The sequence below is a fragment of the Oncorhynchus kisutch genome, linkage group LG3, assembly GCF_002021735.2.
Source record: "Oncorhynchus kisutch isolate 150728-3 linkage group LG3, Okis_V2, whole genome shotgun sequence".
Classification (NCBI taxonomy): Eukaryota; Metazoa; Chordata; class Actinopteri; order Salmoniformes; family Salmonidae; genus Oncorhynchus; species Oncorhynchus kisutch.
In genome coordinates this window covers 10,416,745-10,443,278 of record NC_034176.2, presented here as the reverse complement: position 1 = coordinate 10,443,278, position 26,534 = coordinate 10,416,745, and the positions used below count along the sequence as shown (strand labels likewise).

General features: G+C 41.1%; 2 protein-coding genes across 2 annotated transcripts; one reads left to right on the top strand and one right to left on the bottom strand.

Moving 5' to 3' along the window:
* Positions 1–1,990: 1,990 nt before the first annotated feature.
* me2 (malic enzyme 2, NAD(+)-dependent, mitochondrial) lies at positions 1,991–24,526 on the top strand. The gene is made up of 15 exons (XM_020467367.2): positions 1,991–2,141; positions 14,769–14,907; positions 17,490–17,623; positions 17,859–18,008; positions 18,230–18,305; positions 18,721–18,882; positions 19,199–19,412; positions 19,719–19,816; positions 19,997–20,110; positions 20,304–20,415; positions 20,537–20,679; positions 20,883–20,985; positions 21,175–21,245; positions 21,446–21,544; positions 22,178–24,526. Exons 2-15 carry the CDS (start codon positions 14,794–14,796, stop codon positions 22,334–22,336), a joined length of 1,749 nt encoding a protein of 582 aa, XP_020322956.1. The 5' UTR covers positions 1,991–2,141; positions 14,769–14,793; the 3' UTR covers positions 22,337–24,526.
* Positions 24,061–26,431, bottom strand: aptx (aprataxin). The gene has a single exon (XM_020467375.2). It carries the CDS (start codon positions 26,120–26,122, stop codon positions 25,076–25,078), a length of 1,047 nt encoding a protein of 348 aa, XP_020322964.1. The 5' UTR covers positions 26,123–26,431; the 3' UTR covers positions 24,061–25,075.
* Positions 26,432–26,534: the final 103 nt, after the last annotated feature.

Here is a 26,534-nt window from a genome sequence, read left to right as displayed (position 1 = left end):
AATAATAATGTTAATAGTAATAATGTTAATGATAATAATCATCTTAATAATAATGTTAATAGTAATAATGTTAATGATAATAATCATCTTAATAATAACAATGTTAATGATAATAATGTTAATAATAATGTTAATGATAATAATCATCTTAATAATAATGTTAATGATAATAATCATCTTAATAATAATGTTAATAGTAATAATGTTAATGATAATAATGTCAATAATAATGTTAATAGTAATAATGTTAATGATAATAATCATCTTAATAATAATGTTAATAGTAATAATGTTAATGATAATAATAATCTTAATAATAATGTTAATAGTAATAATGTTAATGATAATAATCATCTTAATAATAACAATGTTAATGATAATAATGTTAATAATAATGTTAATGATAATAATCATCTTAATAATAATGTTAATAGTAATAATGTTAATGATAATAATGTTAATAATAATGTTAATGATAATAATCATCTTAGTAATAATGTTCATGATAATAATGTTATTGATAATGATCATCTTAAGAATGTTAATGATAATAATCATCTTAATAATAATGTTAATAATAATAATGCTATTGATAATGATCATCTTAATAATGTTAATAATAATAATGTTATCGATAATGATCATCTTAATAATGTTAATAATAATAATGTTATTGATAATAATCATCTTAATAATGTTAATAGTAATAATGTTAATGATAATGTCAATAACAATGTTAATAATAATAATGATAATAATCATCTTAATAATAATGTTAATTATAATAATAATAACAACGTTAATAATAATTTGTATAATAATGATAATAATAATGTTCATAGTAATAATAAATACATAGAGAGTATAAATAAGATTGATAGCTGTAGAGAATGATGGATTTTGCAGCCAATGATGGTAAATGGCCATCATGTTTTGTTAGTGCGTGTGTGTCGTACACAGAGCTCTGCTGTCCTCCAGTGTTCATTATTGCTCAATGCAAGTCACTAATGAAGTTTTACAGGCAGCTATTGTGTAAAGAAAAAAAAACAGACACCTGTGTAATCGAGCTCCTTCTAAGTGGTTTTAATAATTTGATGTGTTATGACATTTGAGGAGGACAATGCATGTTATTGATACTGAATGTAGTTCTCAGAATAGGCTATACGTGAATTAACACAAATGATTCAATGAGATGCAGAACAAAGTGTAATGACCTACAACTATGGGGAATGTTGTACACACACAACACAACACAACATTACACCATTCCATGATGCCTATGTAGGCTATGTAGGTGTAAGGAATTAAGCTAAACATTTCGTAGTGCTGCTGATTTAAGTGATACTGGACCATAGTAGCAGCAAATACAATTGATTTATTTATGTGTAATCCATCAACCTTCGTGACACTTCTCCTGCAACCTGTAGTTCAAGTTCTTCAACAAAAAAATTGCCACTATACATCTACCGTACGTATCAATAACAGAGTAAATGCCCAAGTCATGATGAAAAGATACATGGGATTCCACTGATTAGTTCAGTTTGAGTCATAGTTGTTAATTCATACACCACGCCTCAAATCCAAAATCTATTCCATGCATTTGGGTACAAATCTTCAGCACATACAAAAGTCTAAATAAATGCAACGTTACAAGTTTTTACGATGTTCTCCATCCTCTCTGATTTGATAGTAGCTGAGAACGGAAACCCTGGTTTCTGATTGGCCAAGCGGTCGTACTCTCCACCGCATGGGTTTCGTTACTAGTTACTCCAGCCACAAAGTCATAAACTCCGCCTATTTCTACAATGTCTCTTCTTAAAATGTGATGTTAAACCTTAATACTAACCTTAACCTTACTGCTAACCTTATGCCTATACCTATCCTTAAATTTAGACCAAAAAGCACATTTTTGTTTTAATTAATTTTTACGATATATCCTTTTTTACTTTGTGGATGTGCTATCTAGTGTAAACCACTGCCTTCAGTCTCATCTTTCTCCAGCTTCGCATTTGCCTGTCAACGAATGAGGTGGTCACTCTGCACTTGATGACATTTCGCATGCAATTGTTGCAGTAATATGCCCTCTAAATTATAAGGGGCAGGTAAAAAAAATACTCTTCTTCACTCAACATAAAGCGAAGGTAAGGTGTCACGTTACTTACTAGAGAAAAAAGAAAGTAAAACCTATAGCTAACGTTACCGGTTTAAAAACGTTTAATTTAACACCCAAGCTAGCCAGCTAATAGCATTAGCTAACTAGCTAATGTGTGGCAAGACGGCAATTTGGTGATGCAAAAAAATCGAAACATTGCCGCTTTTTATGTCAGTTAGTAAATATATTTTTCTTAAATGGTTTTCTCTATGTGTCGGATAGTTTGACAGTTGTATTTTTATAGTCTGAACAAATTTGTTGCTAGCTGGGAGAGGCTGTAGGGACACGCCTGGTGGCAATATTTATGACGTAACGGTATGCTGAGAACGTTACGAAAATGATGCGCACGCTTCAAGGGGGCAGAAGGCCCTGATGTCCACCAGATGTATATGCGTTTTATTTTGCCAGATGTCTAGCCCGAATTTTCCATACTCAACTAGTTAAAAGCGAACTTGGTGTCTGTGTTGGAGTCTGAGTTGAGTTGGAGTCTGTGTGTGTACTTCTGTTAGTACCACCGCACTGTAAATCAATGTGCACGAGTTGAAAATATTGAATGCATAGGGCACCACAGCAGTGGCGATTTTAGCATGTCAATCTTGGTGGGGCAAACAATATATTTTTTTTAGATGCATGCCAGCGAAGCCATTACACAACTCTAAACAATACATTAAATGCACTATAACTGTGACAAACAGTGCCCACAAACGTTTAGGTTCTACATAAAGCCGTTCCCGAGAGTGGAGCTTATGGCTGACTTGATTCATTAAATAAATGTGGTTTCTATTGACTCCTTGCTGATTTGTGTACCTGGATAAGAACCACATTCTCCTTCAATAATAATGAATGTCGGCATGAGTTTTGACATTTGAACCATACACAAACATTATTACATTTATGTTCAGTAAATTCACAATATGTGTTATATAATTAACACTTAGCTCTAAGTATAAGCAAGTGCAAGCAAAGGGGCTGTGATGAGGTAGGCCTATTCGTTCAGCAATTTCCAAATGGACATCAACAGAAATTCAGATAATGTTAGTTCAGATAAATTCAGCTCGATGTTCAGGCCTTAACTTTACTCTTTAAGTCACCACAGAGAGAGAGCAAGACCCAGACTCAGCGGTTAGCCTACAATTCAACGTATTTTATTAGTCCTATGTGGTCTAAAAAGGAAGGACAAAACGAACACGAGGATCCACTTTTAACGACAATATATAGACGTGTAACAGTATAACTTTAGGCCGTCCCCTCGCCCATACCCAGGCGCGAACCAGGGACCCTATGCACACATCAACAACAGTCACCCACGAAGCATCGTTACCCATCGCTCCACAAAAGCCACGTCCCTTGCAGAGCAAGGGGAACCACTACTTCAAGGTCTCAGAGCAAGTGACGTCACCGATTGAAACGCTGTTTAGCGCGCACCACCGCTAACTAGCTAGCCGTTTCACATCCGTTACAGACGCACTGACAGCACATTGAGCAAACAAAACTACCCTCGCAATATGAACTGGAATAACATGGGTCTATTACTGAACTGTCTTGTTGAACACAAATATTTGAATGGGAAGAGACTGTCACTGGCAACCATGGTTACGAGGAGGGATACTATAATATAATGTTGTTGGGTCTGTAACTTACCATCCTCCTCGTGGAGAAAAGCACCCTAGGTAATTATAACACACAAAGTAAGAAACTATTAAATCCATCATTCAAACATTGCCTAAAATGATTAAGAAGATACTCATGAGATAGACCTATATAAGCAATATAACAATGCAGATGTACAAACTATGGCAATGGCATATATGACGATAAGCGTCATATATGCCATTGCCATAGTTTGTACATCTGCATTGTTATATTGCTTATATAGGTCTATCTCATGAGTGGCTGGCCGTAATTTTGATTAAGACATCAGTGAGCTGAAATGGATGTAGCCTATATGCCACCTGTTTGTTCAGCACTTTTGAAATTGACAGCGACATTATTATTCAGAACATGGGCCGTTCTTACAGTATTCTCCCTGTACACCAAGTCAGAACTGTAGGATAAATAACGGGGGCACATAAGCAGACAATGAAAGCTCTTACGATATTAAATCATTACATTTCTCTAAAACAGGCTATAGGCTACATGTGCACTACCAAGTCAGAACAGTAGACTATATGCCTATTCATTCCGCACTTTTGAAATGGACAGCGACATAATTCAGAACATGGGCCGTTCTTACAGTATTCTGCTGAATGCTTAGGCAAAAGCCAATGGGGATCCTAACAAAATACTTCAAAATACCAATACCATTCAGAACAGTAGGATAAGTTCTAAGAGGGAAAGGGACCCCATTCTTAATTAAGGTGAGACACATAAGCTACTAACTGCTTACTACACAACATACACTTAGTATTACTTTCTTAGCTACGGTATACATATCTCCCTGGCATATTGCATCACTTATGCAGCAGCATACTAGACATATTTATGGACTCACCATTGTTGTGCTGTGCTCACTCGAACAGGAAGTTGTCACGGTGGTCCTTCTTGTGTGCAAACTTCTCACCATTCTCTGCATGAAGTCACACTGGATTGACAGCATGGCCAATGCATTTACCCTTTGCTGGCCCATGGAGTTGCGTGTGAACATTTATCTTTTTAAGGGTTGGAAAAGTTTCTCTGTGACTCGGTGGTTGTCAACGGAGTGGTGATGATGATTTTGAGAAGAGACTCCTTCAGGTTGTTCTCGTAGAGTGATTTCAATAAAGGAAGTGCTGTCTTTCCAGTGTCCAGCTCATAATGCTGTTAGATAGTAGACAGCTCCATTTTCAGCTTCTCCTGTTTGCCCACAGGCCATAGCTTGGTAGCGCACTGGAGTGCTGCAGTGCTGAAAGGAATGTACATATTGGGGGGGAAATGAGCTGTCCACCAACTTTGCTGCAATTAAGTGGTCACTTTCAGAAAACTTCTCTTGCACATGAGCAGCGTTTGTGTCGCATGCTTCCTTCATCTCGGGATGCAGTGTTAAGTTATCTCATGCTTGCTTCCTACCATTTTATGTGGATTCACGTTTAGATTATGGATGCACGCTATATCGGTAAGCATATCAGAATAGGTGGATATTAGCTAAAAATGGCAACATCGGCACCGGCCCGATGTCTAGTGTGACGCCGGTGTGCACAACCGATGTCAAAGCTGACATGCATACCTATATAACGTAGGTAGATGATGTAATGACGCCACGAAAAATACAGCACCACACGTGCAACACAGGATTCCTAGCCTGACCCACAATGTCTGCTGTGTGGATCTATTTTGACGTTTCAAAGGTTGATAACAAAGGGCCATATGCAACGTTTGTGCTGCTATTATTTCCCGAGGAGGGGAGAAAGTGAAATCTTTCAATTCCACAAACCTAATTACTCATTTGAAAGTGCATCACCCCCCAAGTTGAACAATCTGTTCCTAACTGAACAAATGAACATATGACACTTTGTTTAAACTATTTAACTGTACTAGAATGCTTAAAAGGCCGCAAAATGTTTAAATATCAGTTATCAGTATCAGGTTTTTTAGCAAGGGAAATATCGGATATCGGTATTGGCCAAAAATGTCATATCTGTGCATCCCTAGTTTAGATGGATACTTTAGGCTGTTTTGGCTGCCAGAGCCAATTTGCTTCTAAACAGAGTTTGCACTGTAAGCCAACAACACAACAACACCACGGGGCACATTGTTCTTCGTTCCCGCTCGGCGAGCACTGCTGTCCGGCAGTAAGGAAAGGGAAGTAGCTGGGATAGTGTAGCCAATATGCAATATCAGGCCAGGGTGACAGCTAAAGCGTGATTTTCACCGGAAATGTTAACCTACGTCTTTAATGTCTACATTTATGTAAAAACAGAATGATTCTGAACATTCGCTGATGTCCCAATTTCGGCAGACACATTTCAAATTCTCTCTGACGTTTCTAGCCACAAGCATAAACTAGGTAGTTGGGAAGGGCTCATCAGGAGGACTGACTGAACTGAATCTGTTCCACTACTATAATAAACTAGCTAGCTGGGAAGGGCTCATCAGGACAACTGACTGAACCCAATCCGTTCGCCTGCACTCGACTTTCAGCTGCACAACATAAGTCATAAATTTGGGCACCAGGCATGTCTGTATAGCCTCTCCCCTAGCTCGCTAGCTAGTGTAAAAGTCAGCCTGAATTTCAAGCCATCATACGCAGACTGAGACCATGCGCAAGCAAGCCACACAGTCGATGGGTACAATATGTGTTGTACTCCCTTTCTAATAGGTTTAGGCCTTCAGCTGTGAACCAGGTTAATCCCACACTCTGTTGTCATTGTTGTGACATTGGCAATCTATCTATCCAGCTAACGGTTACATGCCAAACAGTGGTATTGAATAGATGTATCGCTGTAGCTAATTTACTGTTCCACACAACCGTCTTCGATAGTAGGCTGTTTGGAATACAGTACAGTCAAAACAGCCATCCACTCAGACCAATGTTGTAGGCTACCCAGCTCTTGACCAAAATAACCAGTTCAAATGGCATACAAGTTTAAAGGTCATAGGGCTTACAGGAATAGCTGCCCTTTGAAAAGGGCAGTTGAATTTAAAAGTTATTCTGGCTAGAACATCTTGTGTTGTCATCATTTGATTAAATATCAACAATCTACTGTACTGGTTTTGTTTCGCCAAAGAAAATGTATCTGTTGCTTAGTCATTTTGAAAGATGTTTTGTGCATTGACACTCTTTTCAGCCTGTTCAGGCAGCCTGGCCTGCGTTTGACAGTGTGTTATTGCAAGAGCCATTCCTGTCTGGTCTCATAATGACAGTAGGCTTTATCACATTGTGTACTCTGCTCCTTGTAATAATAAAAAAAGGGTAATAGCCTACTACAACTACTATAGTCATAGAGGAGGGAGTGGCAGTGTACACAGGTTACATACAAATGAATGTGTAGGGAAATTAAAAGAAGGCATTGACTCACTCACTGGTTCTCAGTTTGCAGAGGGATTTCCTGAATGAAACCATTTCCAAGTCCTTGGTCTAGGCCTGACCTGCATTTCACAATTGTATCGATGTGTATTGAAGTGCTGCTCTAATTCTGTCTTTAATCACATAAAGCAAATTACGTTAGGGCATTTCTTAACAAAACCAACATGGGAAGTTCATAGGAGCATATCAAATTGGGTGTCAAATGAAAGCCAAGAGTCAACATTTTTGGGAAATGAAGGCATTAGATACATTTTTTTCAACTATTTTGAATCTTAAAATTTCGGCATAAGTAAAGGCTTTGATTTCTGGGTAAACAGATGGAAAAGGGGTCTTAGAAAACATCTACCAGAAAAAAGCTTGAAAGGTATCAGAAATACATTAAAACACAATAATGTGTTTTTGTGTTTTGCTAACTAATATCAACACTTATATTTAGTTTTGGGGAAATTGTTTACCTTCTGTAAATTTAAGAAACATAGCCTTGTGCCTTGTAATTCCATTACCAACAACCCATATATCTTGAAGATATTTTCTAATTTCTCTCCCTCACTACTTACAGAAGTAACAAGTCAAGGTAGACCTATCAACTAGTTAAGTGTTTTCACTGATATCAATTTTGTTAATGAATTAAGTGATTTAAAACTTGTAATTCCATTACCAAATTGTACAGACCCACAGTTGGGTCACCTGCTACTGTCCTCCCTTCCACTTGTATACTGTGTTCAGCTCATTACTGTTTTCTTTGTTTTTCTTTTGTCTGGTGGTCAAACCAAGAGTGTTAACAGTCTGTCTGGACTAGAGGTCGACCGATTAATCGGAATGGCCGATTAATTAGGGCCGATTTCAAGTTTTCATAACAATCGGAAATCTGTATTTTTGTACACCGATTTTTTTAAATTTTATTTAACATATTTCATTATTTATTTGAGGCTAAATTGATTTTATTGATGTATTATATTAAGTTAAAATAAGTGTTCATTAAATATTGTTGTTTTAAACATTTAAAAAAATCGTCCGATTTAATCGGTATCGGCTTTTTTTGGTCCTCCAATAATCGCTATCGGCGTTGAAAAATCATAATCGGTCGACCTCTAGTCTGGACAACCCCTCCCTCTCTCTCTCTGCCTCTCTCTCTCTGCCTCTCTCTCTCTCTGCCTCTCTCTCTCTGCCTCTCTCTCTCTCTGCCTCTCTCTCTCTCTGCCTCTCTCTGCCTCTCTCTCTCTCTGCCTCTCTCTCTCTCTGCCTCTCTCTCTCTCTGCCTCTCTCTCTCTCTGCATCTCTCTCTCTCTGCATCTCTCTCTCTCTGCCTCTCTCTCTCTGCCTCTCTCTCTCTGCATCTCTCTCTCTCTGCCTCTCTCTCTCTCTGACTCTCTCTCTCTCAGCCTCTCTCTCTGCATCTCCCTCTCTCTCAGCCTCTCTCTCTGCATCTCCCTCTCTCTCTCTCTGCATCTCTCTCTCTCTGCCTCTCTCTCTCTCTGCCTCTCTCTCTTTCTCTCTCTCCCTCTCTCTCTCCAGTTAATGTCACCACCCAGATCTTACTGACACCTACCCATGTGTAACCAGCATCCTCTCCTACTGAGCACTAGGGCCGGGACGATAATGTATCGCAATATTTTTTCCATGGCTAAAATTATAACACGAAGCACAAATTCTTTAGTTCTTTGAAAACCAGCTGGATGTAAAATATTGTGTGCTATAGTTTGGAAAATAAATGTGTGACCCTGGATGACAACATAAAGATGTTTGTTTCCAACATTATGGCTGTTTTCCTAAAGAAGATAACTCTGCTTTGTGCTTTGTGTTTTGTTTCCTTGCCACGTTACTAACAAGTATTGCGGTACTGGTAACGTCCAAGACCTATCGAGTAGAGGCCTTCATGGGTCCAAAATGTTGGACCTGTTCCTAAATGGATCTGGAGCTTTCCCTTCTGGATCCGATATGCATAAATAAAATTTAAAAGAATATAGAGACCTGTTCCGAATGGACTGGAGGAAAACTACACCCGATTCATATAGACCTGGTCAGATCCAGACCCGGTCCAATCCGAGTGAGGGAAGCAGCAGAAAAGTCCATTTTCAAGCTACGTTATTATCCGGAGCTGATAAAGCGCGAGGTGACACTCTAGCAGGCGCCCTACTGTGTGTGTAGGCTCTACATTTTTTTATTGGAAATTGTTAAAAGTAGTTATTGTGCAAAGTTGTATGGTTTGTTAGACTTTGAAATCATGATTTTTGTTTAGCATACATTTGAAAGTGAAAACCTAGGCTTGAGACTAACCTTTTTCATCACCGTCTCAGAATCGTCCCGAGGTGCAATTTAAGTCACCCAACATTAAAATACTTTTTGGTTTGTTTTTATATGCAAACATGGGTCTACTCTAGGACCTAGGTAATTTACAGTGATTAAAACAAGCATAGCCTAATACTAAAATAGATACATGGGCCAGAAAATCATGGGAGAAAAATCCTTTATAAAGGCCAACATTGGAATAATATTCAAACCTGTTTTGAATAAATATAGCCTACAGTACCCAAATAATTAGCGCACATGTAGAAGTGTAGCCTATGTTATAAGCATATTGGCTACATCCTCTCATGCCCAAACCGATGCTGACATGGAGGCACCACAAAATGTAGCCAAACTTTAACGAGACATTTAATTACATGAATATAGGCTAAATGCCAGTTATGTTTGACAAATATAATGTAGGATCATTTAAATGTAACTTCTAAAGTCTTGATTCTGTTGGCATAGGCTACTCGAGGCACGGTTGGTTCAGATCAAATGGTCATGAGTGGAGAGAAAGACCTTGTGCCTGTTGCGCACCGCACGCATCACCCACCTTGTAATCTGAATGGAGGTAGTCAGCATTCACAATCCTAGTCATACAAGCAACCCATGATGCTTGTTGCATCTGTAGAATGGTGTGTTCCAGATAATTGCATTTTGGCACATTCATGCATACCCTACTGCATTGTACACATTGCTGCGCTTGTCATGTGAATAAATAATAGTTTATCAACATTTTTAAGCTAAATGTTCTGATCTGTTGCATCAGCCTCATTGCTTTAAAAAATTGTTTCTGTACAGTAGGCTAGTTGTATGAATTTTGGATCTATTGTAGGAGAACTGTCCCAGTCCGTTTGACCTGTCCTAGACAGATTTGATTTATCAGCCCCGGGACACCCTTAATTTCGAGCCCTGTTCAAAGCGTAATTCCGTTTTCCGTGGAATTGCCCATTACATTTTTGCATCTGTTCAGCGAGACATCTGCGGCTTTGAGATGTCCACTATCAAATATCTCCACCTGTTTTGACTGCGACGTTCTGGGGCTGAAGTTCACTTGTCACCAGCAGTATTGCCAATGGGAGCGGTAAGAAACTACTTGTCACACTTCCTTCCTTCTAGCAACGTGTGCACAAAAGTCAAGTGGTTTCGTCAGCAAGGTCACATGCTGCAGATCGTGAGCCTAGCCTATATTATGCACTGCAGCTCTGAATGACCCCTCCTCACTGTTACAGCACATTCTGTCAACCATCCAGTATAGAAATAGACACAGATAAATACACATTGCAGCTATTTTTCCTCCAATATTTTTTTATCAGGAGAGGATTAAAGTGTGTGTTGATTGTGCTTGCTGTCACATAGCCTAGTACAAGTGTAACCCATAGCTGTCCATTGTTGATCTAGTAGGCTAGCTGCCTTGTCTTTACCCTACTCCTATCGCTGTTTTTTGTCTTGCCTGCTTTGTTGTCAAGCTCTACTTGATGCTCTAGAGTGATTCACATGAGTTCGGTGGCGACACCGTGGCTGTTTTTCCGAGCATAAAAGCAGTTTGAGTAACAGGTCACTAGCTAGCATTCCATTCAATTGGCGACAGATTTTTAACAGGAACATTCTCAAATCTGCATTAAAAACAATATACGCATTTACCCACCAGAGATGTTTCCATCAAATTTATTTGTTTGCGGATAAAAGGCTGTGCGTGAGGATGTAGTGCACGTAAAATATATATTATTATTTTGCGGTCAAATGATCATGTACAAACAAACAAAAAAATATATATATATATATATATATAACAATTTTACAAATGTTGTGTTATATAGCGAATGTGCACGTTCTGGACTTGGCACATGCAATAGCCAAGAGGTCACAGATACAGTGCAGTTATAGCCTACTGCATCAGATTATTATGGACAAAGAGCGAGATGATTTTTATTTGTCCATCGGCAGCCAAGCATCGACCATCATGTCAGCAGAATAATATCCATATTTATTGGAAAGGACAATCAAGCTCATCACCATGCACTCTCACCACCCTGTGGATTTACTCAAAACTTATTTCATCTGTAGCCTAATAAACTGCATGCTTTCCCGAGTTGTATGACTGCATGTTTACTTCGATAAGATGGTTATTAAATCAGTATAAGCGCACAAAGGCGTTTCCACCTACCATTTCTCACGTAATTAATTTAGCAGACACAAAAAGATCCTAGCTGATCGAGTGCACCCAACTATTGGTGCAGCATAGCATTGGGACTACCCCAACTATTGGTGCAGCATAGCATTGGGACTACCCCAACTATTGGTGCAGCATAGCATTGGGACTGCCGAGACTATTGGTGCAGCATAGCTTTGGGACTGCCGAGACTATTGGTGCAGCATAGCATTGGGACTACCCCAACTATTGGTGCAGCATAGCATTGGGACTGCCCCAACTATTGGTGCAGCATAGCATTGGGACTACCCCAACTATTGGTGCAGCATAGCATTGGGACTACCCCAACTATTGGTGCAGCATAGCATTGGGACTACCCCCAACTATTGGTGCAGCATAGCATTGGGACTACCCCAACTATTGGTGCAGCATAGCATTGGGACTGCCGGGACTATTGGTGCAGCATAGCATTGGGACTGCCAGGACTATTGGTGCAGCATAGCATTGCTTGTTAAACTCTCTGCAGTAGAGCAGCCAGAATACAGCATCCCAAAGAGCAGGCCTGTGTTTTTTTGTTTGCACGAATCACATCACATGCCAGATACAATGAGCTAACTAATAGTGCTGGGCAGGAAAGGAGGTCACTGTGAAGTGAATATAACATGTGATTATGACTCACAGGGCTGAACATGACCTTTTGACTATAGTTCGATACTAGGCCTAGGCAGTCACCGGGGCTGTGTGTGTGTGTGTGTGTGTGTGTGTGTGTGTGTGTGTGTGTGTGTGTGTGTGTGTGTGTGTGTGTGTTCATTAGGCTAGTGCACACCGTTTTGCACCGTAGCTAAATAAGTATTTCTTAATGAGCAAATTCCAGGAGATCCCTCCCTTTTTCCCATCCTGTTTTCTTTCATTTGGTTCCTAGTGAATACGCCCCAGTTTCTAGTTGAAAGCACCACTTCAGAGTTTAAACAGGCATGACTTCCCTATTCCCTTGTGATGTTTTGTGTGGCTTTTATTATTTTTAGCCTTCCTTTTAGAAGAGGATTAGGAAGATCTTTCCAAGGCTGGACAGTAAATTACTTTCTCTTCTACAGATTAATGTCCCTCAATTGCTTTCGTCAAATGTAATCCAGCACACCCAGTCTGTCTGTCTCGGATCTCAGCATCTGTGCAGCCAGGCCTACCCATGTCAAGTCAAGAAGACAAAGAAGACATTGGGGGGTGGGGACAGTGATGATGGCACAAGTTGAATATTTTTTGGAGGGATTAGGGAACGGGTGTGACTCTCGCTCACAATTAACATCGTAATGCCTAATGATTTATTTGGCTATTGCAAGTTTTAAAAAACATGACATTTTGGACATCAGAATGAGACTAGTGGCACTAGATGAAATGCAGTTGAAAGGTCAGTCATTTGCATGCTGAGGAGCAAGTGTAGGTTATTATAGCCTAGTCGTGAAGCAATAACTTGTACAAAGATGGCAATTAAGTGAGATGACACACTGAATGTTAATGTGACAAAGCTTAAAGGGCAATTCCACCACTTTTCAACTTCATTTTCATGATCTTCAGCACAATACCATTTTCTACATGGGCAATGTGAAAATGGCGCTTTTCTTTGTTACTTGGGGAGTAAGAAAATGCCCTCCCTCTGGGTAGAAACTTGTTGCGGGCTTTGAAAATCACTTTGAATCCTACCCTGTGACGTCTTTTACCACAGCTCACATATGTAGACACTGGTTTGGTACTGGAGATAATGAATATGAAGTTGAAAAGTGGCGGAATTGCCCTTTAAGCCAGACGGTGCCTTCAGAAAATGTTCACATCCCTTGAATTTTGCGCCTGGCACAGGAGTCATTAGAGAGCGATGGGACAAGGACAACCCGGCTGGCTAAACCATCCTCTAACCCAGACGACGCTGGGTCAGTTGTGTCAACACACCCAGTCACTACAAAGATACAGGCGTCCTTCCTAATTCTGTTGCCGGAGAGGAAGGAAACCGTTCAAGGATTTCACCGTGAGGCCTATGGGGACTTTAAAACAGTTACAGAGTTTAATGGCTGTGATAGGAGAAAACTGAGGATGGATCAACAACATTGTAGTTAGTACACAATACTAACCTAAATGACAGTGAAAAGAAGCAAGCCTGTACAGAATATAAATATTCCAAAACAAGCATCCTGTTTTCAATAAGGCACTAAAGTAAAAACTGCACAAAATATGGCAAAGAAATTAACTTTTTCCTGAACACAGTGTTATATTTGGGGCTAATCCAACACAACACATCACTGAGTACCACTCTTCATATTTTTAAGCATGGTGTTGGCTGCATCATGTTATGGGTATGCTTGCAGGTATGTCACCTGCAAGGACTAGGGAGTTTAGGGTGAAAAGAAATGGAATATAGCTAAGTACAGGAAAACTCCTATAGGAAAAGCAGGTTCAGTCTGCTTTCCAACTGACACTGGGAGACAAATTCACCTTTTAGCAGGACAACAACATAGAACACAAGGCCAAATATACACTGGAGTTGCTTACCAAGATGACATTGAATGTTCCTGAGTGGCCTAGTTACCGTTTTGACTTACAGTGGAGCTGACAGCGTTTTAGCAACATGAAATCTTATTAAAATCTGTTCATACACACCCAAGCACTTGGTTTTCATAAACTCATAGAATGTTTGGGAATGACTTAGCATAAAGCATTTGTGAAAACTCCACAGCAATATAGAGTGGGAAACTGGCCGTGCATTTGGACAATTAAACACTGTGATTAATAAAAACATCTGTCTTGTCCAGGACCAGAGTCTACGCAGACCAGTGCACCATAGCCAATCAGAGCTACAGTAGGCCTACGGTGCATTCGGAAAGTATTCAGACCCCTTGACTTTTTCCACGTTTTGTTACGTTACAGCCTTATAAAATTTATTAGATTGATGAGGGGGGGAAACAAATCTACTTACAATACCCCACAATGACAAAGCAAAAATAGGATTTTAGAATTTTTTGCAAATTTACTGAAAATACAAAACCCCTCCCAAAGCACCTCTGATTCAGAGGGGAAGAAGATACATTTTGGTTTATTTAAATTCAGTTGTGCAACTGACTAGGTATACCTCATAGCCACTGCTGTTGTCAGCCTGATAGTCACTGCTGTTGTCATCTCCCCTCCAGGACCTGAGAGCAACTGCTGTGCACCATGTTGTCTAGACTGAGGGCATCACTGATGCTGCGGCCCTGTGTGAGCGCCTGCCGCTGGACACACACCAAAGAGAAGGGCAAGCCTCTCATGTTGAACCCTCGCACCAACAAGGTAAGTGCCAGAGGGCACTAACACCATCCTCGTACAACGTGTGTGTGTGTGTGTGTGTGTGTGTTGGGTCTGGGGTGCATGAGAGATGATGCCACAGAAGGCCGTGATGCAGATGGAAATGGAGGAGGTAGGAGAGCCTGGTACATTATAATACTGTTATCCTACCCTGTATGTGACAATACTCCTATGCTACCCGGTACATTATAATACTGCTATGCTACCCAGTACATTACAATACTGCTATGCTACCCTGTACATTACAATACTGCTATGCTACCCTGTACATTACAATACTGCTATGCTACCCTGTACATTACAATACTGCTATGCTACCCTGTACATTTCAATACTGCTATGCTACCCGGTACATTACAATACTGCTATGCTACCATGTACATTACAATACTGCTATGCTACTAGGGCTGGGCGATATGGGAAAAATATTATATCATCGTATTTATTTAAAAAAATATGGTATGATGGTATTTGACGGTATTTTATGTTTTTGAATAATAGAAATTCTAAATTTGCTTTTTGAGTAGTGCTTGACCCTAGGGTGGCAACACATACATTCTAAGTGATTGTAATGGGTCTTTCTCCATTCTGATTGTTTTATACTGTTCAATTCAACTTCAACCAAAAAAAGTAATCGTTTTCATCAATTTCTGCATTTGAGATCATTTCCGCACTGCCATGTAGGGCTGCACAATATGGGAAAGTAATCTGGGCCTTATTTTTAACCTAATGTTGCAATTGGACTTTTTTGGTTTAACCTTTTTATTTAACTAGGTAAGTCGGTCACTCCAACCATTAGGCTACCTGCCACCCCTGTTGGAATCATGGGAATAGAATGTCTATTCTAATTATATAGTTAGAATATAATAGTGGGCACCTTCAATACAGTGTTGTTTGACATGACAACGAATGAAAATGCCAGGGAGGAGTTATTGTGACAGGGTAGGAACTAATGTGTTGATAGGTGTTTCCTAGGGACCCTAATCTTTGGCTACATTGAATGTTTTCTAGCGAACATATTCTTGCTTTGCGTTTAACTCTTTAATTTTGAAGACACTGTTGCACAAACAACATGTTGATGTAGGTCTACACAATCTTTGGTATTATCAGGCTGTATCGCTAATTACGCTTGCTCTTACTCATTTATTAGCTAGCTAGCAAGCGATTAGCATTAGCGGCTAACAAGATTTAGGAACAACTTGCTAAGAAAAGAAAAAGTAGCTGTTTGCAGATGTAAGAAACACAAGCGAATAGTGTAGTTATAGAATGCTAGTAGATTTATATTTAGAAGCAAAGTGACAAGTGCTTCGTTGTCATCAACAGTGTTGCATATGCTGCATTGACCATGCAGACTGAACGCAAGTGTCTCGTTGAGGAACATCAAACGCGCTCCTTGAGTGACAGGGGGCGTAGCTAGGTCTGTGGAAAGCGGCATCGAGAGAGAAGACTAAAGTAGCGAAGTAAACTCAAAATGGACGTTACACACTGCGTATCACATTTAACAAACCAAACATTCAAATACCGGTATAGAAGGTAAAGTAAAAACCCAAACCGGTCTGTGCATCAATACCGTTATATCGTAAAAAACGGTATACCACCCAGCCCTATATGCTACCCTGTACATTAGAATACTGCTATGCTACCCACAGTACTACTGGAGCTTGTTCTCCTATCCCCTTCTGTTCCCCCGGCCTTTCTGGAGAAGGTTATGATTATGGTTTCCGTCTAGTACCCCAAGCCTCCAACTGGCAAAATGAACATGAATGAGCTCGACACGTGCCCGTACTCGAAACCACCTCCGATGGCTAGTCGTCCCAACATACATTCATAATGGCTTTCAGCTCTATGATTGTATGTTGGGACGACCTAGTGTTCCCCCCTCTAAAGTTGACCTGGGATTCCATGTACTGCAGGCATGGTTAAATTTCAGAGGAAGGCTGCACCCCAAATACACATTCACTGGCTCATAGAAACCTGGTCAGTGAGTTGTGATGCCATCTGTGCAGAGGGCAGCTGTCAGTCTGGGGGGAATGTTCAGAGCAGCATCTCTGCTTCAGTACTGTGCTTATGTAGCTTCCGTCCCTCTCCTCGCCCCAACCTGGGCTCGAACCAGGGACCCTCTGCACACATCAACCACAGTCGCTCACGAAGCATCGTTACACATCGTTACCACAAAATCCGCGGCCTTTGCAGAGCAAGGGGGACAACTACTTCTAGGTCTCAGAGCGAGTGACATCACCAATTGAAACACTATTAGCGCGCACCACCGCAAACTAGCTAGCCATTTCACATCGCCCACACTTACTTGCCCCAGTGCCAGTCGGATCCTGTTAGCTCACTGGCGATGTTTACCCTGACTACCTCGCTGTCATTATCTCTCGCTCTGTCCCTCATTAAATTTAATTAAAACAAGTTAATTTGTCAAATGCACATGATACAGCGTAGATGTGTACACAGTACAATGAAATGATTACTTCTCCTCTCAACAGTGCAACAGCTACAATTGTTTTTATTGAAAGAACATTTATGCCTCCCTCATTCTCTTTGGTTTATTTCCATTCCTCCAGGGCATGGCCTTCTCACTGCAGGAGAGGCAGATCCTGGGTCTTCAGGGTCTTCTGCCCCCCAAGATAGAGTCCCAGGACATCCAGGCCATGCGTTTTCAGAGGAACCTGAAGAAGATGACAGAGCCACTGGAGAAGTGAGAACGGGCTCGGGTCAAAAGTAGTGCACTATATACGGAATAGGGTGCCATTTGGGACCTAGGCTATGAGCGGCAACAAATGTCAACCTAAGCCAAATAATATTTTCATGCATTACAGCGTCTGAGACTGCAGAAGTGCATTTCTTATTGCTACACTAAGTAATGAACTTAATCACATAACAACTTGACATAAAATTAAGGCATCTGTAACCACAACCAAAACTCTTCCCAGGTACATTTACCTGATGGGGATCCAGGAGAGGAACGAGAAACTCTTCTACCGCGTGCTGATGGAAGACATTGAGGAGCTGATGCCTATCGTTTACACTCCCACTGTGGGCCTGGCCTGTACACAGTACGGACACATCTTCAGGAGGCCCAAGTAAGAGCTGGGTCTTGATTATTATTATTATGTTTAGTAATGGCCCTCTGCTCTTTCATAAGAATAAACAACCTCTCAGATTACCATAGATATTGGCTTTGATTAGATTGCTAAAATCTTTTTAGATGGCTAAAAATGATTGGATTGTTAAAATGTCAGATTTCCTATCAGACAAAGGGGAGGGAGTTAACTGTCTGAGGACTCTATTCCTTTACCCACAGGGGCCTGTTCATATCCATCTTGGATCGAGGCCATATTCGCTCCATATTGGACAACTGGCCAGAGACCAATGTGGCGGTAAGCTGAGTTCCAGCACCATATTGAAAACATTGTCTTTACGTTGATATGGCCTTGCTGTGTAATGGAGTGACAGTCCCTCGCTCTCTGACAGCCCCCCCCTCGCTCTCTGACAGCCCCTCCCTTGCTCTCTGACAGCCCCTCCCTCACTCTCTGACAGCCCCCCCCTCGCTCTCTGACAGCCCCCCCTCGCTCTCTGACAGCCCCCCCTCGCTCTCTGACAGCCTCCCCTCGCTCTCTGACAGCCCCCCCCTTGCTCTCTGACAGCCCCCCCCTTGCTCTCTGACAGCCCCCCCTCACTCTCTGACAGCCCCTCGCGGTGTGGCATTCATTAGGGGAAGTTCAGGTAGTCCCACCCCTGTCTGTTTCAGCTTCGTTTGTTGCTTAATGAATAGAACCCCTACCTGTTGTCCAGGCGGTCGTGGTGACAGATGGAGAGCGTATCCTGGGCTTGGGGGACCTGGGGGTGTTTGGGATGGGCATCCCTGTGGGGAAACTGTGCCTGTACACCGCCTGCGCTGGTATTAGGCCTGAGAGGTGCCTTCCTGTGGTCATCGACGTGGGAACTGACAACGAGGCAAGTTTAAAAAACGAATCAAATCAAGCTTTATTGAAGTGCGCATCGAAATGAAAACATCTCAGTACAATTAGTTAGTGCTTCTACACCTGCATTGCTTGCTGTTTGGGGTTTTAGGCTGGGTTTCTGTACAGAACTTTGAGATATCAGCTGATGTACGAAGGACTATATAAATACATTTGATTTGATTTGATTGGACAACAAAGATGAACTAAGGAGCTCCCAATATGCAAATTGGTTTTCATGTTATATATACAAAAGGCTGTTAGCTATCTTATGTACTGTATCATATCTATAACCAGTCTCCTTATTCCAGACCCTTCTGAAGGACCCATTCTACATGGGTTTGTACCAGAAGCGGGATCGTTCCCAGCTCTACGATGACCTGATCGATGAGTTTATGGAGGCTGTGGTGGACAAGTACGGCCAGGACACCCTGATCCAGTTTGAAGACTTTGGGAATCACAATGCATTCCGCTTGATGAGGAAATACCGCGAGAAATACTGCACCTTTAACGATGACATCCAAGGTCTGTATTCACACCATGTAAATATAGTATGCCAAATGGAGTGTGTTGTAGTGAGTATGTACAGCTAGATGAATAACAGACCTGGGTTCAAGTACTATTTGAAATCATTTAAAATACTTTACTATGTGATTGATTGAGCCTGGCGCAGTGTAACAAATATAATATTCTCACGAATGCAAACCCCGCCCATCTGGCACTCCGGGCAGACTTGAGCAAATGCTACAAGTATTTGAAAGAGTTCAAATAGTATTTGAACCCAGGTCTGGTGAATAGCTGTGCATTTACAGCGTGTGTTGTGGTGTTCAGGAACTGCAGCGGTTGCCCTGGCAGGGCTGTTGGCAGCTCAGAGGGCCATTGGAAAACCCATCACTGAACATAGGATTCTGTTCTGCGGAGCAGGGGAGGTGGGCCATTCTCTTACTTGTATTACCAGATTTCAGTGTCTGCATACAGCAATACCGTTACCTGACATAATGTAGTAGGTAGTACATTTATGTACCAAATGGTTAACACTGTGCTCACTAAATCATAATAAGAAGTGTCGTTTTTTTGGTCAGTTGAATAATAAATAATTGTGTGTTCAGGCTGCCCTGGGTATCGCCAGCCTGATTACCATGTCGATGGTGGAGAAGGGTTTAACCCAGGACGAAGCCAGGAAAAAGATCTGGATGTTTGACAAGGACGGTCTACTGGTCAAGGTTGTGGTCCAGTCCAAACACAGACATGTTGTCTTTCACTTCTCCTTTGTAACTGTCTGTGTGGTGGAACTGAAACGCTGTGTATGGACTAACATTAGAGCCAACAGAAATGGAATCTGAATTCGGTCATTTTGAATTTGTATCAAGAAATGTAATTTAAAATCAGTGTTTTTTTTCCTGTGACTTGCTGTAGGGCCGATCGCAGGAGACAGATAGCAACCAGGAGGCTTTTGTGCATGAAAGTCCCGGAGATGTGCAGAGCTTCTTAGATGCAGTCAACGTCATCCAACCAACAGCCATTATCGGTAAGATACAAATTCTCCATTCTCATCTTTATAATAGTAAAAATACATTGTATAATTAAAATCAGTGTAACTCTTGTGCTTTATGAAACCCTGGTAACCCTAACTTGTTGCCTGTGCGCAGGTGTGTCCGGGGCTGGACGCCTCTTTACCCACGACGTCCTCAAAAAGATGGGCACCCTAAATAAACGACCAATTATATTCGCCTTGAGCAACCCCACCACCAAGGCAGAGTGCACGGCTGAAGATGCCTATACCCTCACAGATGTACGTATCAATTCACCCATGTCATCCTAAATTACTCCTTATTCCCTACATAATGCACTACAGACGTACTGCACTATGTAGGGAATCAAGCATCATTTGGAACGCAGGCCTCCTCCTCATGTTTTGTTAGTGTGTAGGCCCAGACCCGCACACTGACTCACAGTCACCATGGCTTCTCTCTCTGTATGTGGTTTGATATTCAGGGCCGATGCCTGTTTGCCAGTGGAAGTCCGTTTGACATGGTGACTCTGGCTGATGGACGTGTTTTCACACCTGGACAAGGGAACAATGCTTACATATTCCCAGGTTAGAATCATTAGATTATCACGTTTTCTCATCTGTATTTACAAAGAATATCTCAGTGAGCCTTCTCTCGTCAAAACAGCCATGGGGAAAGTGGATACGCATAGGTGCGCCACATAAGTGTATTGTGAGACTTGTGTCAACTGTTGAAAAAGGGGTAAAGTGCAGTGTGTCTGCTTTGTCTGGCTACAGGTGTAGCCCTGGCTGTGATCCTCAGTGGCGTGAGACACATCAGTGACACAGTCTTCCTGGAGGCTGCCAAGGTCAGAAATAAAGCTGCGTTTCACTCGTTCAGAGCTCTCGACCTGTCTCTCTCCGTTCAGCTCCCCTGTGTTTACACACTATTTGACAAAAAGACAGGCGCTTAAAGAGATATTTTACACATTTTAGTATTTTGTTTACAGAGAAAATTGTTATGCAAATGATATGCAAATTATGAGTATTTTTTTTGTCATTCTGTCAGACCCTGGCAGACCAGTTGACTGATGAGGAGCTGGCGGAGGGGAGGCTGTACCCACCACTGTCCAACATCCGAGAGGTCTCTCTCCAGATGGCAGTCAAGGTCAGGATCAGACACTCTACATCTCGCTTCTTGTCTGTCAAATACATTTCGAGGGAGATAAATTCATAATTTTAAAAAGCATTCCACAAAAGGAGCAAAGTAAAAGTCCTTTGATTATGATGAAATCGGTGGCTTCGTCATAAACACAAAATATACTGAGGATGATGTAAAGAGTACCGCCTTGCCTTTGCTCTGATAGTGTCAGAGGGCACATTTGAGAAGATAATGAAGGCAAATATGTGCCTCCATTATCTGCTCAATAACTCATTCCGCCTTTGCACTCCTTTTAAACAACGTACTTTTTTAAAAACATTTCGGCAAAAGGGTAAAGACTACATAACTTTGTCCACTCTGTTCAAAACAAATTCTAGTTTTGGGAACAGAAAATTGTACTGAGATCAGATATGTTATTAATGAGAATATTTGCATAATGTCGGCCAAAATATATCTCGTTCAATCTTCTCCCACTGCCAACCACTGGGTCTTCCTCTCACCACCATATTTGGTAGTGAGTGGAAACACCAAGCGGATACTTCACATTTATAAATCCAGTGAAATATCTGAGTCATTGTTCTTTCTGTGGCAAAGATGTGCCTTTAAATGTACTCTGCATCTCACTGTCGCCCCCTGCAGGTGGTCCGGTTTGTGTACGCCAACAACATGGCCTTCCGGTACCCAGAGCCCAAGGACAAGGACACCTTTGTCAGGTCAACTGTATGGGACATCAACTACGACTCATTTCTCCCTGACATCTATGAGTGGAAAGGGATGAACCCAGCACCTGATCATTAGAGAGTTTTGGGTGTGGAAAGGGGGCAACAAATCACGGTAGGATAGGTGGGCGGGCATTAAAGAGGGAATGGTAAAACTGGGAGGTGGGGAGGACAGTGAAATGAGGTTAGTTGTTTAATCCTAGGGCAGATATTTGACTGATTTGTTTGTCAAAATCAATTGGCGGGCCAGAAAAATGTATATCCAGTTTTTGTCATTTGTGAGTGGCCTGGAGTTTTTTGTCTTTTTCTACCCAAATACCCCCCCCCCCCCCCTCGTTATGTTTAACACAGGCCCTGATTTTCCTTGTTCAGTTTCCACATGAAAACGCTCCAGAAGTGGGGTTATTGTTAGTCAACATGCTGCTAGTTAAACAGAAGGATTCCAACATATAATATCACTCCAAGCTCTAAAGACCTTGCTTGAGTTAGTTCATGAAACAGTTATGCAAAAAATATAAGTAAAATAAGTAAAACTCAGTAATAGTTTAAAGGCTTTTTTTGTTTAAATTATTTTTTTTTGTCCATATCCCCATATGAAATAATATACAGTGTATGTATATTGTGTTATTGACATTCTAGTCATTTAGCTAGGGTTGGGGTCAATTCTGTTTTAATTCCAGACAATTCAGGAAGTGCACTGAAATTCCAATTCTCTTGAATGCTTTTCAATGAGGAACATTTTGAATTGGAATTTGGCCTGCTAAATTCAGGGTTGGGGTCAATAAGGAAAGTAAACGTTCTTATCCAGAGCGACTTAGACCGTAATTATGCACTTGTTAGACAGTTGACAGAGCCTGGATGTTTTGTAGAGAGTATGTTCGCATGTGGGTGTGAAATGTCTCCTAGCTCTGATGATATTTAACTTGAAGATGGACGGTGACAGTTATGAAGTAGATCAATATGTTTGTGTCATGAATCCTGGGGTGTATTCATTAGTCGGATTCCTTTGTAAAAAGTTTTGTCTATTGCAAAATGTTTTGCAATGGAAACGGTTCAGTCCAAACTGAAAACATTTTGCAACGAAAATTTGTTTCTATTGGACAAATGTTCAGTTTGCTTGGTTTACTTCTGTTTGGTTCCTAGAGTAAACAGTTTCCATTGCAAAACATTTAGCAAAAGACCAATGAATATACCCGAGATAATATCACCATGAGTTTCTCCCAGACTAAAGACCAGGCATAGGGAACCAGCCATATTCCATGGCCATACACATATCAGGGGATGGGGCTAATGTTCACTATAGAGAGAAGAATGCTGCAATAAGCACCATATCCATAGACATGACCAATGTTAAGATAAGCTCCATTGTCAGAAAACATAAATACATTACATGAACTATAATGCTCTTCACAGTCAGTTTTGCATATGGTTTACAAGCATACATTTTTTATATTTTTTTACTGGTTTTATGTTTTAGCCACATCTTATATACAGAACTGTTCATTCACTTTGTGAGAAAATGGAAATAAGTAAAAAAGATTAGCTGGATAGAAAACCAGCTTAAGGCAGCTGAAGTTAAGATACACAGGTCCTAGATTTGTGAGACCGTTTAGTTAAGGATGGTAGACTGGCTTTTTTTGAATCCATCTGCATAGGTCAGCGACATGACTCCCATTTTATACACACCTCACTTCTCACCGCAGACGTAGCCAAAGAACAATGAATTGTATAGGAATACAATAGTTGGAAGAAAAAATATATTAAAATCGGCATATTATTTTTTTATGCATATCCAACGGGGCTAATTATATCTATTGTACTGTTTTACAGTTCTCTTGTTGTAGTTGATCAAACTAGTTTGATGAGATGTCATTCACAAGTGTACTATGTTCCACCCTTGAATTTAGATTGGACCACTAAATGACAGTCGGTCTCATTCAATGATTATGTTGGCCCATAAGCCTGTCCAAGCCTGAAACGTTGGTCTCCCATTCAGAGAATTGCTGTGCTGTATTCTTGTCTTTGTTTTCTTTTCATTCATTTACTTTTAAGTGCCCTGGTAAAAGTGTATGGTTGAATCCCTGATGAATCCCTTCCTCTTCCAATGTCTTTGATGTGTGCATACATGTATGTGTTTCTGGAGTTTTATTTTTGTTACTCAGAATGGCCTTAGCGAATGAACGCACAAAGCGGCAAAAGCGCCCCTGGAGACCCCTATGTGTGCTGTTACATGTGCAGAATTAAAATTAGTTTTACACTTGCTGTTGCACCCTCCCTTTGTCCTTTTTGAATGATTTATTATTCTGTGTATCTATTGAACAACATCTCCAAATGGATTTAATTCCAAGCAAGTCTACATTATGACCCTCTGATCATCAACACCAATATTGGATCCCAAATAGAATCATTGGATCCCAAAACATTAATAGGATCTAATAGGATTTTCACATATGATTAAAGACAGGATATAAATAACACATTTTCTGTGCCACTTTAAGGCCAAGTTAAGATTTTATTTTTTGTCAAACTTTTGCAACTATAACAAAGCTATAAACAAATGTTCCCCAAGCTTTATATTCAGACATGCACTCGAGACTTATTTGTACAAAAAAAAAAAAACATACTTGCTGCACACTATTTTAACAGGTTTGTGAGCTGTATTAAAGTAAATGACAATTGGTTGTGAACCGACTTATGTCTATTATGAGCATTTGCAGCAATAAAATTGACAGTGTGGTTCCATAGAATTTTTTTCCTTCTTCTACAATTGCCTCACGAGCATCATAACCCCAAACTTGTTTTTTGTTGTTGCATGGTTTCACAATCTACCATAGGGGTGAGATTTCAGGTGCTCCTTAAGTTGTGGTATGGTGGACAGCGCCATGCCACACACGTGACAGCAGAGAGGTCGTTTCAACAACTCATTTGTCCCTTCTTTTACCGTGACCTTCCCATCCTTTTCCAGCATCTGGATGACTTCTTGAGATTCTATGAAATAGTCGGTTGTGAATGAATTCCAGTGTTTCTTGTTCTTTAAACAAGGGGAGTCAAAGTCCTGGCTGATCACGTGTAGATGGACATGGCTCATACTGGGGATGGCGTGGTAGCCCTGGCGGAAGTGTAACAAGCCAGCATCGGGGCACTGCTGTTGTACAATCCTGTCTGCTACCTGGTTCATGTGCCTCAACAGATCACAGTGCCCCCTGTGCAGTGTCTTCAGACTGGGGATGGACTCCCAGGGCAGGACCAGCCAGTGGTAGTGAGCCTTGGGGTACTTGTCCATGATAACAACTACTCTGTCATCCTTGTAGACCTGCATTTTGGGGTCTTGCATTGAGGCTTTCAATCCTTGGCTCCAATATCCTAAAGTTTCTGTTTTCTCTGTTGTTTGAGGTTCAGGCTGTGTGTTAGTGGAGGTGGACCCTCCATGCTTGCACTGAGTGGAGTCCTCTGTTTTCCTTGGTACTTTATGCCCGGGGGGCTCTCTGTGAAACTCCCGCTCCTCTGAGGCAGGCCCACAGGGCCTCTTGGTGCCCACACTGGACTGAGAGTTGGATGGATCCTCTTTGAAGCACACAGTATAAGGGTACAGCTCATTGACCATGTGCAGCTGCTGGCCAGATCTCATCTCCACTTGGTTGCCTTTGCCCACCACCTCAGAGTCCACACTAGTGGGGTTGACACCCAGTTGTTTTACACTGATATACCCTTTGTTGCAGTCAGCCTTGAGCTCAACTTGCTCCCTGGAACATTTTTTGTCTTTTATCGTTGTTTCTGGACTCCGACCCAAGACAACTGTCTGTAGGTGAGGTAGATGAATCGGTTTATGCCTTCCATTTTTGCTGATCAGCAAACAAATAGACATGATCCTCTTCCTAACGAATTACGATTTTCTTAAGTACAACAACAACTGCTTTCCTCTCTTCAGCCAATGCAAGGTGCGTCAGCGTCGCTAGTGTTTTGCGCCTGGTTTTGTTTCGAGCACGCACAAAGATGACGACTTCCTCTCTGGCAAGCACAAGCGGAGAGGAAGAGGCGAAGCGAGAGAGAGAGATAACGACCCAAAATCTGTCTTTTCCAGCAGTGTGTCGAATTTGGTTAACAAAACATAGAATGGCTTATTTACTACATGTGGCGTAGTTTATCGAATATAAGTGTCGTAATGCTTAGGTTGTTACGACTGTACTGAAATAAGTCGGACACGTGACATTTCGGCAACTTTGAGAAAAGGCATTTTTAATGTCGGAGCCTGGTCGTTACTAGTTACCACAGCCACA